The 15,209-nt window shown below is 38.8% G+C and overlaps 1 protein-coding gene across 3 annotated transcripts in view; it reads right to left on the bottom strand.

Moving 5' to 3' along the window:
* Positions 1-320: 320 nt before the first annotated feature.
* Positions 321-15,209, bottom strand: part of dock8 (dedicator of cytokinesis 8) — a 205,741-nt gene continuing 190,852 nt past the window's right edge. For 2 of the 3 annotated variants that reach the window (XM_033017783.1, XM_033017784.1), the window contains exons 39-47: positions 14,980-15,123; positions 13,635-13,766; positions 12,998-13,132; positions 11,240-11,329; positions 10,229-10,465; positions 7,612-7,755; positions 5,488-5,594; positions 3,592-3,762; positions 322-1,663 (exon numbers count right to left, since the gene is read on the bottom strand). In XM_033017783.1, coding sequence (XP_032873674.1) covers positions 1,597-1,663; positions 3,592-3,762; positions 5,488-5,594; positions 7,612-7,755; positions 10,229-10,465; positions 11,240-11,329; positions 12,998-13,132; positions 13,635-13,766; positions 14,980-15,123 — 1,227 coding nt within the window. In that variant the 3' untranslated portion in view covers positions 322-1,596. Of the gene's footprint in view, positions 1,664-3,591; positions 3,763-5,487; positions 5,595-7,611; positions 7,756-10,228; positions 10,466-11,239; positions 11,330-12,997; positions 13,133-13,634; positions 13,767-14,979; positions 15,124-15,209 lie in introns of all 3 variants that reach the window. The other variant, XM_033017785.1, reaches the window with a different exon arrangement.

Below are 15,209 nucleotides of genomic sequence, written 5' to 3'. Positions count from 1 at the left end.
ACCAGCTTTTATGTCACAGTAATTATTCAGCTAGGAACTGCAACATTGAATGAATTAAACTGATGTCAGCAATAATATAAAAAGGGGGAAAAGACAGGCAAAAGGGTTGAGAACAAACTAGCTCCACTTCTATCTGCTTTGATTTTCAAAGATTCTAGAATGTAAAGAGCAAATAATTCAATGAAAGGTACACAAAAATGAACGCTGGAGAAACTCAGCGGGTGCAGCAGCATCTATGGAGCGAAGGAAATAGGCAACGTTTCGGGCCGAAACCCTTCTTCAGACTGATAGAAGTAATTCAATGATACATTTACATCAATATTTCATGTTTTTTAGAAAAGCATTTTACTTTTACAAACAGAATCTCATCTATACATACAATATACATTATTTCGAATCCAAATAAAAAACAAAAGGAATGCTTAATATAGAAGAACATTTGAAGCATTAGCGCCACCTTCACTTGGCAGATGCTGAGTTGCATGATTGAAAGTTTCTGTACACTAGATACAGTAATATACAATCAATGAAGAATTAAGGCAGTCTGCAATGTTGCCTCCATTTCTAGTTCGAGATCAGAGACATATTTTGAAACTTGGATGTACGTGATGAAAAAAACAAAATTGCATTGCTTTTCCACATGCTCCAGTCATCTCTAGGCGGAGCAGCTTTTAAGGGGTGGTGATCCTGTGCAAATTATTTTTGACAATAGAGAAGGCTTAATTTCCAAGACAGTAGGAAACGAGGATTGACTATGTGGATTTACTGGGATACTTGCAGTTAGCTCATAGAGTCAACATATATTTCATTGAATGCTTACAGCAGTTCATGTAAAATTCATTATTGATTCAAACACAAGTTTTTTCCAGCTTGGACCAAGGAATGTAAAAGCTGGTTGCACGAAAAATTGCAAGTCAATGCTATTCTGGTGATACTGTGTTGTAATATGCTTAATAAGTAGGTCCTATCGATAAAATAGCTGAACTTCAGTTAATTTAATAATGGAGGTATATCTGTATGAGTTGCAGAACACATTATTGACATCTGACTACTAAAGGAACCTGATTGATTCAATGCAGATGTTACACTTATAAAACAGGATTACATCAATAACAATAAAGAGCCTATCTTTTTAAAAATTAAATGACAATGAAACATAACCATCCATATTATACAGCACCAGCTGAGACCTTATGGAATATGACATACTTGCTGTACTTTAAATTAGAAGATGCAACTGCAGTTTATGTAAACATCATAGCACACATATTGATGAGTTGGGAAACAAATTAAATACAAACCATGTATGTATTACTATTGTTAGGAAAAGGTGCAAATAACAAGTCATCAGAGCCCCATTGGCAAGTTGGATTAACGAACAGCCGGTTGAGGCAGCTTCATCTATCCATGGAGTAAATGATATCAGTGTCCATCCATGTGTTATTTCTGAAGTGTTTTGTTTTTGAAGAAGCTAACTGATTGTAGTTTTCAGATTTCTTATACAATTGTTTTGATGGATGATAGAACTTCATGAATTGCCTTTAGTTGAAATGAACGTGAAAAAGGTGGTTCCTGGGGTCTCTTTGACAGATTCCATCAGCTGCTCTGCGAGTTGGATAGTGATGATTCATATTTCTTAAAACTTGATCGTTTGAATGATTCCCTTACAGTAGAAAAAAATAAGTTACCAATAATGATTGAATATAGCATTAAAATCAAATATATTGCCACATCAGATATTCTTGCGTTTGAAATAATGCTAATTATTCATCCAGAACCCTTCCCTTTCCTGTCTTGGAAGCACTGGCTCCGTCTGCACAGGGTCCACCCTCTAGTAATTTATCCATGTGTCTGTACAGATCCAAAGGTTGATAGGATACTTAATAGCAAAGTGGAAAATTGTGGCTTTGTTAATGGTACCTTCGGACGTTAGAAGCTGGTGAATTCAAGACTCACCTCAGACACTTAACACAGAACATTGAACAGTACAGCACGGGAACAGGCCCTTCGACCCACAATGTATGTGCCAAATGTGATGCCAAATTAAACTAATCTCAACTGCCTGCACATGATCCATATCCAGTCTGAAGAAAGGTTTCGACCTTAAACATCACCTATCCATGTTCTCCAGAGGTGCCGCCTGACCTGCTGAGTTAGTCCATCACTTTGTATCCTTTTGTGTATTAACCAGCATCTGCAGTTCATTGTTTCTACATCCATATACCCCAGTCCATGCAAATTTATGTACCTAACTAAAAGTTTCTTAAATGCCATTATCATATCTGTCTCCATCCCCACCGCTGGCTTAGGTTCCAGTGGAACCATGACAGTGCTGCAAAGGAGGTGCAGTCTTCTGCATGAGGCAAGAAACTGAAGATTTCAAGGAAATCAGCGGATTTTATTATTCTTACTTTCCAGGTGCATACTCATCTCTCAAACAGCAACAGAGGAAGAAAAGATAGACACAAAAAGCTGGAGTAACGCAATGGGTCAGACAGCATCTCTGGAGAAAGGGAATAGGTAATGTTTTGGCTCAGACTGAGAGTCAAGGGAAAATTGCCTGATTGGGCCATTATCATGTTGCTGTTCATGGGAATCAACCTTTGGATGTTCATGGTATTTACGTCCAACAAACACATCATACATTGCACTTCATAACTCAATTACCTGGGAGTTCAAAACTAAGTTTACAGATAACAGAAGCCTCCATCATAATCTTCTTGTGACAAGATTCGTGCAGGACAACAGCTTGCACCTTTGCAGCCGCACCCAATGCATGGACCCATTTAATGTCTGCACCCCGACAGGGCTCGGGGTCAATGAACTGTGCAATTACCCAGTATGCCCCCTTCAGCAATTCTCACACTTGCTGGCATGTATTTTGATCAACTGATCAGGTATGCAACAGGGTGGCAGGTACTGCAAGCAAGTGAGTCAGGCAAACCCTTATCCTAATGCATGTATAAGTACAGACTTAAGATCAACATATCGTTCCCTTCAAACAGTGACTTTGGCTTTCTTGCTATGAGCTTATCTCACTAGGGTGATGCAAGTTACATATCAGTATCTCATCTCTGTATAAACAAAATTAATTAACCTACTGCATGCCCTGAATGTGCTAATGCTCTAAACAAAGTACATTAAAACATTTAGTTGCACAAACCCTGTATCAATGTACTGACTGCTCTCTCACAATTGCACAGCCTTATGAATGAACTTCCAGGTTTACATTTTTTAAACAGTTCTCAGCTTGTCAGCATTATTATATTCCACCAACCATTGTACCTTTATAGCTAATTCCCCCCCTCCCCCTCCCCCCCCCCCCCAATTCTTCCAGACAGAATAATGTTTTGCAAGCCCAATAAAATGAAAGTAGGCTCAACTTTGTTTGGAAAAACAATCAATTTAATCCCCACTAAAATAAATATAATTTTTTTTAAAAACTAGCAAATTCCAGAAAAAAACCTAACAGGTTGTTCAGTTTGGTAAAGTTCTATGTGTAATCCAAACTGAGATATAATGTTAATATATTTCTCTCTTCGTGACGCTAAGTAACAAAAGAGTTAATAATTTTGGACTTGAGCATCTTACTTGGATGCGCGTTGAATTTTTATTATTGGTTTGTACAGGTCTGGGATCTTTCTCCCAATCATCGGTCTCAGATTCTCTTTTAATTTGTTGTAATTCTTTTTCAGTTCTTGTTGATATTCTTTTTGGTCGGAAGTAATCAGGTGCTTATTTTTCTCTACAGCATCTCCACATCTGCAAGGGAAGCATGCACGAGTAAAGACTTGGTCAGTAAAAAACAATAAAGCATCACTGGAATAAGAAAGATTATTTTAATTCCTTTCAAAGTTAGTCCATTTCATATTGCTGTGGTTCTATATTTAATATACTGATTTTTATCTCCATTTATGAAGATAAAATATTGTTTGCTAGGAATGCACTTTCTCCTCTATATTGGACTGAAAAATTGTCTGTTGCTCTTTCTGCTTATCCCATTTTGTAATCGTACACAAGGTGGCGAAGATTACCTCTGCTGTGTCCTCAGTTTGCATTAACCTACTCCCTTCCTCCCTACTGGTAGAGTTAGCTCAGGTGAACTAGGACCATATATTGATTAATTTTATCTTCATTTAAAAAAATGTGAAATATGTATTAATTAGATGACAAAATTAGCTGCCGAATATTTTGATTCTGAAATTATTGGACTGGTTTTAATGGATAATATTTAGAACATGCTACTTAAGGCAAAGGATGAAAAAGACTTAGTCATAGTCTTACAGCGCAAAACAGGCCCTTTGGCCCAACCTACCCATGCTGACTAAGTTGCCTCATCCAAACTAGTTTCACCTGCCTGCGTTTGACCCTAAAGCTTTCCTATCCATGTACAATTCCAAATGTCTTTTAAGTGTTGTTATAGTACCTGCCTCAACTACCTCTTCTGGCAGCTTGTTCAATATACACGCCATACCCTTAGTTTAGTTTAGAAACACAGCATGGAAACAGACCCTTCGGCCAACCTTCCCACTTTCTCATCCATTCGCTACACATTAGGGGCGATTTTATAGAAGTCAATTAAACTGCAAACCTGCATGTCTTTGGGATGTGGGAGGAAATTGGCGAACCCACAGGAAACCCTCATGGTCACAGGGAGAATGTGCAAACTCCACATAGACAGTACCCAAGGTCAGGATCAAACCAGGGTCTCTGGCATTGTGAGCCAGCAACTCTACCAGCAGCACCACGATACCACTCTAATTTTTCATTCTAAATTAGCACACTGTTAATATATTCCCAACAAATTAAGGCTTGTTCAAATCTTCATTTGTGCTCATCCACTTGTTTTAAATTGTTTATTTTGAAGTTTTACCCAAAGAGAGATGCGGTGATCGATGCACTAATGCATAAGAAATTAAATCTGAAGTTGTGACGCTAAGGTTTTTTAAGACAGGTTTTGATCATAGGGCATCGTCGAAAAAAACTGTCATCTTGTGCTTATATTTTATCCATTGTTCTGATCAAAGATTCCCCTCACCTTTTTCCCTGAACTCTTTGCGAGGATAATGGTTAGAAAGGCACCCGTTATTTTCAGAAACCATATCCGTTATTGGCAGACTAACTCATGACGAGACCTGGGTGTCCTTGTACACCGGTGCTGGCTCGAAGGGCCGAATGGCCTCCTCCTGCACCTATTTTCAATGTTTCTATGTTTGTCAACGTCAGACTTCTCTCTGCCTGAGATGGGCATTTCTAGCAGAAGTTATTAGACAGCAATTATTAATGGGGATCCAATTTTCCTTCAGTCATTTATTGTTATTCTTCTATCATCACCCCATCTAAATTGAATGAACCAGATTATGTAATGACATCTTCTCATCTACACCACCCAGTTACTAGCTGGAAAAATCTGTGGTGCCACTGACCTTATGCACATTTCATTTGGAGTTTCAACAAATAATTCATCCAGCACACGATTCAACTCACCGCATAATAAATTCTTTGAAACATAATCTCAGTTTATTGTGATGTCGGAAGAGGTTTGAATTCTCTGGAATTTCAGCCAGAAACACTTGAGCTACTTCTAAAGGACCCTGTTACAAGCAGAACAAGGTGGAGTGAGAAACAACCATTTAGAAATAAGGCTGGTGCTTTGATTTGTTTGTAGAGAACAAACCCATAAACAATACAAGTTATAGAAATAAAAACAAAATGAGAGACTGGTCTTAATACACACATTTTCTAAATATTAAAACATTATTAGAACATTATTAGAGATGGGTTATTTTGGTGTTATTTTATGAAGTAGAGATTGCACAAGTGAACTCGATTTGACTATGAGGTTGCTGTTAACTGATTGGCTCTTGGAAACCTCGTCTGCTTATGAATTATCAGTGAGAAGTTTACATTTGTCAATCTGCATTTGGACCAGAATAATTAAAATCCAAACCAAATTCCAGGGCTGCATCATACCCACTAAAATTCTAAATCCCACAATTTAGGATGTTGTCTAGTAGTTGTTTAACTTGTTGACAAAGGAGCCATAGCTGCCTGACCCAATTACTTTCTGGAAAAAGTAAACTACTCCAATAAAGGGAGGCAGGAGCTCACAATAACGTATACTAAGCTATTCCAAATTGCTTATTTTTTTTACTAGTGAACCACAAAGGCATTAAAAAGTTAATTAGTTTAGTTTAGAGATATAGCATGGAAACAGGCCCTTTAGCCCACTGAGTGCATGCCGAACAGCGATTGCCGCACATTAACACTACACTACACACACACTTGGGACAATTTTCAATTTTACCGAAGCCAATTAACCTACAAACCTGTATGTCTTTGGAGTGTGGGAGGAAACCAGAGCAAACCCACACAGGTCACGGGGAGAATGTACAGACTCCGTACAGTTAATACCCTCTGTAAATCTATGATCTTTCCGACATTTTGATATTATCTGTTGCAACCTCCACAAGGCAAGAAATATTGTCTGAAATTCATTGATTTCAGAAGTACCCCGAAAGTCTAAACGGTCTCTGAAGGAGTTTTCTAATGAATTTTCCCTTCTCTCTTCAGCAAACAGGACATCTGAGATTCTAGCCACATGTTGCACAGAGCAGGGGAACCAAGTGAATCCAGCTTCTAACAATCTGTTCATTCGTTTCTCCATTGTTACTCCCATTCAAGAAATCTTAAAGCCTTTTGTGCAGCTTAACCGAAAGGAAATAAAGCAAGGCCTACTAAGGCAGACTGGAGTCACATATTCATGTTCCAACAAGCCATGAAATAATTGCACATGTGAAATATGATGGCTGGATTAATCCTTGTCAATTTTTTTAATATAGAATATATTGCTAATCTATTTCCAAAATTGTTTTATTATGCTATCCAAATACAAACCAAGGAAAAGATATTTAAATGAATTTTCACACTGCTTTGAACACTGTTCCGTAAAATTTGATAAATCTTTGTTGGATTGATTTTTAATGGAGTTTACTTTTTTGATAAATTCTTGACATCTTAATTAGAAATATTGAAGAATGTTTTCCATGCATTACACTGCAGTGACTGGGCTTGTATTCATTGGAATTTAGAAGGATGAGAGGGAATCTTATAGAAACGTAAAATTCTTAAGGATTGGACAGGCTAGATGCAGGAAAAATGTTCTCAATGTTGGGGGAGTCAAGAATCAGGGGTCACAGTTTAAGAATAAGGGGGAGGCCATTTAGGACTGAGATGAGGAAAAATTTCCACCCAGAGAGTTGTGAATCTGTGGAATTCATTGCCACCGAAGGCAGTGGAGGCCAACTCACTGGATGTTTTCAAGAGAGAATTAGATTTAGCTCTTAGGGCTAAAGGAATCAAGGGATATGGGGAAAAAGCAGGAACGGGGTATTGATTTTAGATGATCAGCCAGGACCATATTGAATGGCAGTGCTGGCTCAAAGGGCTGAATGGCCTACTCCTGCACCTATATTTCTATGTTTCTATCAAAAAGCGACCCTTTCATACAGTAAATGCAAGCACAGTTATTAAAGGCTTTACGATACAAAGCCATCCGGGATAAAACATGCAACTTAACAGAAAGATGACACAGAATAGTTCGTGTGCTACCTGGTTTACAGTAGTTCCCACGGAGCCTTGCAGAACCATCTGAAGCATCTTGGCATCTGGAGGTTCCTGGTGAGTTGCAACTGCCAATTCAAGCGTTTTCTTCTGCATGTCCTCAATAGCTACCTCAATAGGCGTGAGGATAAACTGCACAACAAAATAACATTATTCCTTTTCCACCTGCTATAATTGAAAACAAATTTGAAATCTATTCCCACTGTAAATGCTCTTGTTCTGTATTTATGACATTGGGTGGCATCAGATATCAGCAATTAAAATCCAAAAGATACTGAAACTTTCTATTCATTGATCACTGCACTGTAAAAAGCTTTCAGCTTTACCGGGTGAAACCAAACCTAGTAATATCACACCTGTTCTTAATTGTTAAACAGCTCTTGGGACCAAGTCTTCCAGGTTTTGTGTGCATTTCAATGAGAGTCACAATTCAGTGTCTAACTCACAACCCTAAACTAAATGGACTAGGAAGAGATATGAGCTAAGGCCACAGCATTAAAATAGAGATAGTAAACAGAGAGCTGGGAAAGAGGGGAATTTGGCAGAACAATTTGTAATTGAACTTGCTTCATTTATGAAATCTTTGTGTGCTGCTTATCAGGTTTTATCTTCTGTTTTTCTGATGCAGCCATCCTTTCAGATTATGAAAGCCTTGGAGAACCAACCATTTAAATTCAACCAGTAAAAGATACTGCATTGCTCATACATAATTTACAGTTGATATTTGCATTTCAAGGACAATGGTTGCTACTCTGATTGCCGTTTTTCATTCCATACCAAAGTACTTCTCATGTTACCATTGTGAAACCTACTTACAATAGTCAAAAATATTGCAATTGGCTTCTGTAAATGAAAGGAAAAACATTTTGGGATAAAATTTGAGCCTCAATGGGGCGTCGAGTATAGGAGTCAGAAAGTCAGGATGCAGCTCCACAAGACTTTGGTTAGGCCACATTTGGAATATTGTGTGCAGTTCTGGTCGCGACATTGTAGGAAGGATGTTGAGGCTGTGGAAAGGGAGCTGATAATTCTATCAGAATGTTGCCTGGTTTTGCGGCTACAAGGAGAGGTTGGACAAACTTTTCTTTGGAACTGCAGAGGTTAAGGGAAGCCCATATAGAAGCCTAACAATATGAGAGGTGTACATTGGATAGGTGATGAGAACATTTTTCATTGGGTGGAAATGTCAAAGACTCGAGGGCATAGCTTTAAGGTAAGATGGGCAAGAGAGGTAAGTTTAAAGGGGATGTGCGACGCACATTCTTTGACACAGAAGGTGGTGGATATCTGAAACGAGCTGCCAGGTTAGTGGTAGAGGCAGGCAAGATTGTGGCATTTAAGAGGCTTTTAGATAAGCACATGGATAGGCAAGGCATAGAGGAATATGGAATTTGTGTTGGCAAATTAAATGAATTTAACTTGACATTATGTTTGGCACAAACATTGTGGATCAAAGAACCTATTCATGTACTTTCTATGTTCTAGGTTTAACCATTCTATACGGCTTGATTTTATTCTTTCATTATTTCCTCTTTCATTAGAACATGTTTAATGAGCAGCCCCATTAGGTACTGCTATACTTTCTCACAGTCGTACAATTTTGTTAAGTGGATGCCATGAAGATCCTGAATTTGTTAAGAACAGATTGCTTAAGAATGGGTAGTTGTATCGTTTTCAGTAACAAGAAGATTTCACGGATAATGAAGGTGGTCGTGAAAAATTGCAGCAGGATCTTGATCAATTGGCCAAGTGGGCTGAGGAATGGTTGATGGAATTTAATGCAGAAAAATATGAGATGTTGCATTTTGGGACGTTTAACATGGGCAGCACCTACACAGAGAATGGTAGTTGTAGAGCAGAGGGATCAAGGAGTGCAGGTGTCTGAAGGTGGAGTCGCAGGTAGTTTGGATGGTCAGAAAGGGTTTTGGCACATTGGCCTTCATCAGTCAGAGTATTGAGTATAGAAGTTGGGAGTTCATGTGGCAGTTATACAAGACGTTGGGGAGGCCGCATTGTGTTCAGTTCTAGGCACCATGTTATAGGAAAGATGTTGTCAAGCTGGAAAGGGTACAGAGAACATTTACGAGGATGTTGCCAGGACTGGAGGGTCTGAGCTGCCGGCAGAGGTTGAATAAGCTGAGACTCCATTCCTTGGAGCGCAGGAGAATGAGGGGTGATCTTATAGAGGTATACAAGATCATGAGAAGAATAGATCGGATAGATGCACAGTCTCTTGCCCAGAGTAAGTGAATGGTGGACCAGAGGACATAGGTTTAAGGTGAAGGGGAAAAGATTTAATAGGAATCTGAGTGGTAACTTTTTTTACACAAAGAGTGGAGGATGCATGGAACAAGCTGCCAGAGGAGGTAGTAGACGCAGGGACTATCCCAAAATTTAAGAAACAGTTAGACAGGTACATGTATAGGGCAGGCATGGAGGGAAATGGAGCAAATGCTGGCAGGTGGGACTAGTGTAGCTGGGACATATTTCCCGGTGTGGGCAAGTTGGCATGAAGGACCTGTATCCACACTATATCACTCTATGACTCTATGATTCCCATGCATCTTTCAATTAGATGTCACTTCATTTAATTAACTTTTTTTACCTCTTCTTTTTGAATGACATTAATCCTGGTTTTAATGTAAGGGAACGCATGTAGAGTTGTCAGGATGGTTTTTCTCTTGTACTGTTCGCTGAGGTCCCCGCGGGGGCGTCCGTCCTTGGTAAACGGAGTGGTGTACATGAAGCGCCGTAGGTTGAAATTCTTTTCAAAGTAGGTGATTCTGTCTTTCATTTCATAATCGTCAAAGAACGGTTCAACAAAGGTTATTTGTATGTAGGCCTGGAAACACAAACGTGAGGGATCTTATTCAAAAGTGCTAGAGGAACTCTGAGATAGACAGCATCTACGGAAGGAATGGACAGACATCGTTTCGTGTAGGGACCATTTGTCAGACTGATTTAGGTTAGGGATTTTAAGCTATAGGATTGGAGGCAGGCACCAGTGATACTCCAAAGCAACAGCAACAGTGCACCCAAGAATGTTGCAATAGACTTTCACTCTGTCTTGGAGGAAAATACCAGTCTGTCATTCAGAAGCTCTGCTAAGTTGGATCTTCATTACCAAGATGTTTACAATAGTTTTATCATTAGTCCTTCATGGGAAGTGCTGGCCCGTCCACCCATAATTGTCCCAAACAATAGCTCGTGAGGCCGTTTTATAGGACAAATCTGAGCCAACTACAATGGTGGGCCTAGAGTCGGTTATACAGTTGGCAGAGTAGACATGATAGATTAGTCAGCCAGGTGGGTTTTTGAAGGTCTAGTAGTTTCAAGGTTACTGTTACTAATGTTAATATTGTATTCCACATTTGTTTAATTTCTTAAGTTTGAATTCTCCAACTGCTCTTTTGGTCTCAAGTTCATTAGTCCAGGTATTTAGATACTAGTCCAGAAACGTAATCATTGTCCAACCATACCCATTTATGCTAGCGTATTGCAGAATACAAAATTCAAAACAGAATATAGGGACAAAATGATTGTTACAAAGATTTCAAAATTAAAACACAAACAAACATTGAAGAGGAATGGGTCCACACTGTGATTTACAACTGACCTTGTTGGGATCCAGCTTTGCTTTCTCCACAGGACTGGAGTCTTTAATTACTTCCATCTTACCTTCACCAAAGCACTGGCTGTAAAATGCCTGTTTGGAAAATAACATAGGATCCCAAGTTACAACTGAATTTGATAAGTAGATAGACTTTTCAAAATGGACAGAGTTTGGTAAATTGCTAAGCAGATTTTAATTGTTGATCTCACTTTTGAAATACAAGTACACCACTGATCTTCCGGCAACTGGTGATCACCCCGAAAATGCGGCGCTTAAGCCGGTGGATCTCGACCCATCGGGACTTCCGCACCGATTGGTGGGTCGAATTAGCTCCCTTTGGCCACGGTTTGGAACTCCAACCTGCAGGAGCCAGCAGATCCGTTCCTATAACCGATTTCCGCGGACGGTCGGTGAGTCAAATTTGCCATCTCCGGCCAGGGCTCTGGAACTCTGGATGCATTCCCATTCCCGACTTCCAAGGCTGACTTTGCGGGCCTGTATCTCGGCTCCTGGGTGGCCTAGGCTACGATCGAGACCGCTCTAGTGCCAGTGAACTGTCAGAGGGCGTGACCTCTGTTGGTCCAGCAAAAAAGATAATCCAGAAAGGCTCTGGAACCAAGGGTGCCAGAAAATCAGTGGTGGACCTGTATATCAAAACCTTAGGTTTAAATACACTTCGATTGCTTTACAGTGTCATCAACAGGAACCACACTTTGGTTGAGAATCTTCTTCCCAGGCCAATATCTTTTGGAATTCAAGAATGCCAAAATGGTGAAATGTAATTTTCATAAAGAAACATGACATGATAAAAAGCAATGCAGAGAAAGGCTTGCTCAAAATGATCCACTGCTGCTTTCATGTTTAACATATTATGTTTTTGCTTTTAAAGCAGTACAATGAGAATTGACAGAGACAATTGCAAGGGAAGAGAGAAGGCAGGGCCAAGCAGTTAGAAGCCATGTATTAATGTCAATCCAACATCAAAAGTACAAGGTACATCAACTTGAACACTCCCATGCAAAATATTACAGTCCAACAGCAACAGAAAATGCACATCCTGGAATAGAATTGTCTCCAAACTTACTCATCTACTGCAATTCTATCCTTTGTATCAGTGGATAGGGTAAACATTTGGGAAGAATAGCACCTTGCTCTCACCCAGAAAAGCAATAGAAAAAGGTCAAGATAATATGACAGATTAATTTTTAAACAGGCCATCCAGTATGACCCTCAATGGCAAATTCTCCTATGCTGACAAACCCGCAACATTTCTGTAATCTTCGAAGTGCACTAGCACTGACAGTGCAGTGAAGATGTTATGAGTCTCAGTTCAATGCCGCATCTGAACAAAACATCAGCTCTAATTGTGAACCCACTCCTCGGCAATGTGTGGGATTATAAAGCTAGTTTATGTGCTCACGGTTGTTGTAATTGTTAGATTTTGTTTAAGAAATGAAAACACCTCTCAGGTGTATGATGCAAAAAGCAAACTATTGAAGGAACTCAGTGGGTCGAGCAGCTGGTGGAAGGAAATGAAATTGGTGATGTTTCAGGCTAAGACCCTGCTTCGGGACTGAGAGTGGAGAGGGAAGATAGCCTACATAAAAAAGAGAGAGGAGGGTGAACCAGAGCCGAGGAGTGGTGAAGGATTACTGACATATACTCTGAGACGTACGATGCTTTCCAGATACCAACTTTAATGGGAATTAAAATAATTGACCACTGCTGCCAGCTGACTACTTCAATGATGGATTTGTTTACCTCCAGTCGATGAGAAATTTCTGGCAACTTCGTGATGGCAGGCTCTTTGTAAACAAATTCCTGTTCATCCAAATCACCAAATTTAGCTCCGTAAAATGCCACACGGAAGTATGTTCCAAACATTCGTTTAGCTCCCTTGAAAAATAAAAACATTTTTAATGTAGATAAACACGTGGGGTGTTAAAATGTTGCTGCAAAGGTTTAGTACATAATGAGTATATTTACCCTTTACATAATGTGGATATATTATAATGATAGGCATATTAACATGAGGCTGCTTTGTAGCATGATGGTCAATAAGAATATTTTGATTATGTACAATACATTAGAAATAGTTGCCATGGTAACAAAGGAAAAATATATTGATTAATCAAATTAATTAAAAGGACAAGGTGTCCATTTTTGTGTAAAGGGGACTGTGTTAGACGGAAACCAAGAAACTAATCGACTTTTTTTCCATCAATTGCTGGAAATCTTATTACTTCAGTATGTGCGTGAAAGAAAAAGAAAAACATGACTTTACGGCGCCACCAACAAAGGTGATTTTATACACACATTATTTCCATCCTTATCCATAGAGTAACTGAAAATGCAACAATTGTAAAAAATTATGTTGACAGCAATAATGATAACTTACCTTTAGGGTAATGCTGTCAAATGCTTTTTTCAGCTTCTCGTGTATATAAGCCAGTTTGTTCACATCTCTGTGGGCTTCTTGGATTGGAATAACAACTTTGTAAACTTCGTTCACAGTTTCAAACATGTAAGCCTAAAGAAAGAACAATTACATCAACAGAGTAATGATTTGTCAGAAAATAATTAACTGTTTCATCTGTTTATTAATCTATTATTAGATATTTCTTTCTTCCATTTTGTAAATTGTTAAGATTACTTAGTTCTAGAGACTAGTTATTCATTTGTTCAAGTTCCTTGCAATTGTTTATTTGCATCTTTCTTAAAATTTGGTCTACTGAGGAGGAACAATACTAATCTCACTGTCAATTCTTTTGTTATAGATCACATGTATTTTGATTGAAAATAAATTGTGAAAAAAGTAGTTGAAACTAAATAGTAAAATGAATTGGTAGTATGTTGAAAAATGCCAGAAAGAAGAGGGTTGATTTGATATTGATGCATCTCCTCCCTAACAGATACAGCTTCCCAACATTTCCCATCTCCTCGAAAGGCAGTGTTAAGTTGAAAATGGAAGAAAAATGTGATGTTTGTAGTCTTATTTTATATGAATAATCAACCAGGTTTCTGAAAATCCATTTGCCAACTGTTGCTGATCGAATTCTGTTGAAACTTGAAGGGAGCGGGTTTGACATGAGTTAGGTTTTAACATTTTAGCATCCCTCCTGATCCAAACGTATGCAATCTTTGGCAGTTATTTTTGCTTCTCCACCCCCCCCCCCCCATTATTTTGTCATTATTATGCGTAATTATTTTGCCATACTAAATTATATTTAGTCATTATTTTGTAGAATTTAAGTGAACCAACCACTGTCCTTAGAAATGTGATCTCTTCATTTTCAATACAAAAGGACAGATTTTAGTTGTTGGTGGACAAATTGTTTGAAAAACATTGCAAGATGAAGATCGGTGATTTGTTTTTTTATTTTGTTCATGGATTGTGGCATCAGTTGCAAGACCACTGTGTAATGACCATGATAACTCTAGTTGTCTGTAGTGATGATGAGCTGTATCCATGAAGCACTATAGTCCTTGCGGTGAAGGTAGATTTGCACAGTGCTGATAGACAGGGAATGCAAGATTTTGCATTGGAGGAGGAGGTCTAATCTTTGCCAAGTTCAACCTGCTTGATCCAAGGACAAAATCTACTGTGAGCGACTCTTTTAGATCTCCGTATGGTGTACTGATAGATGCTGCTGATAGGGGTCACATTATCTGCCTTCACATGGTACATGGTGAAGGAGAACCAAAAGAAAATAAAGGTAAGTGAATACTAAAGGTACACCTACTGAGTTGAAGAGCTCAGCAGTTTGTTCTAGTAAACCCACAAGACCATTTTCACTGAAGTATCTTCCACTACAGATCCCATCTTCATCAGGGGACAAAATATCATCTGAAACAGCAGATTCTTCCAGTACATTGGGTGATATATTCTGGAAACGAGGACAGAAGAATGATATGGGTTTACAGATGCCTATTACATACAGTGATATCTGCTTGGACAAAAGGGTGATGAGTA

This window comes from Amblyraja radiata, chromosome 3 (genome assembly GCF_010909765.2).
Source record: "Amblyraja radiata isolate CabotCenter1 chromosome 3, sAmbRad1.1.pri, whole genome shotgun sequence".
Taxonomy (NCBI): Eukaryota; Metazoa; Chordata; class Chondrichthyes; order Rajiformes; family Rajidae; genus Amblyraja; species Amblyraja radiata.
This window is presented reverse-complemented; position numbering and strand designations above follow the sequence as displayed.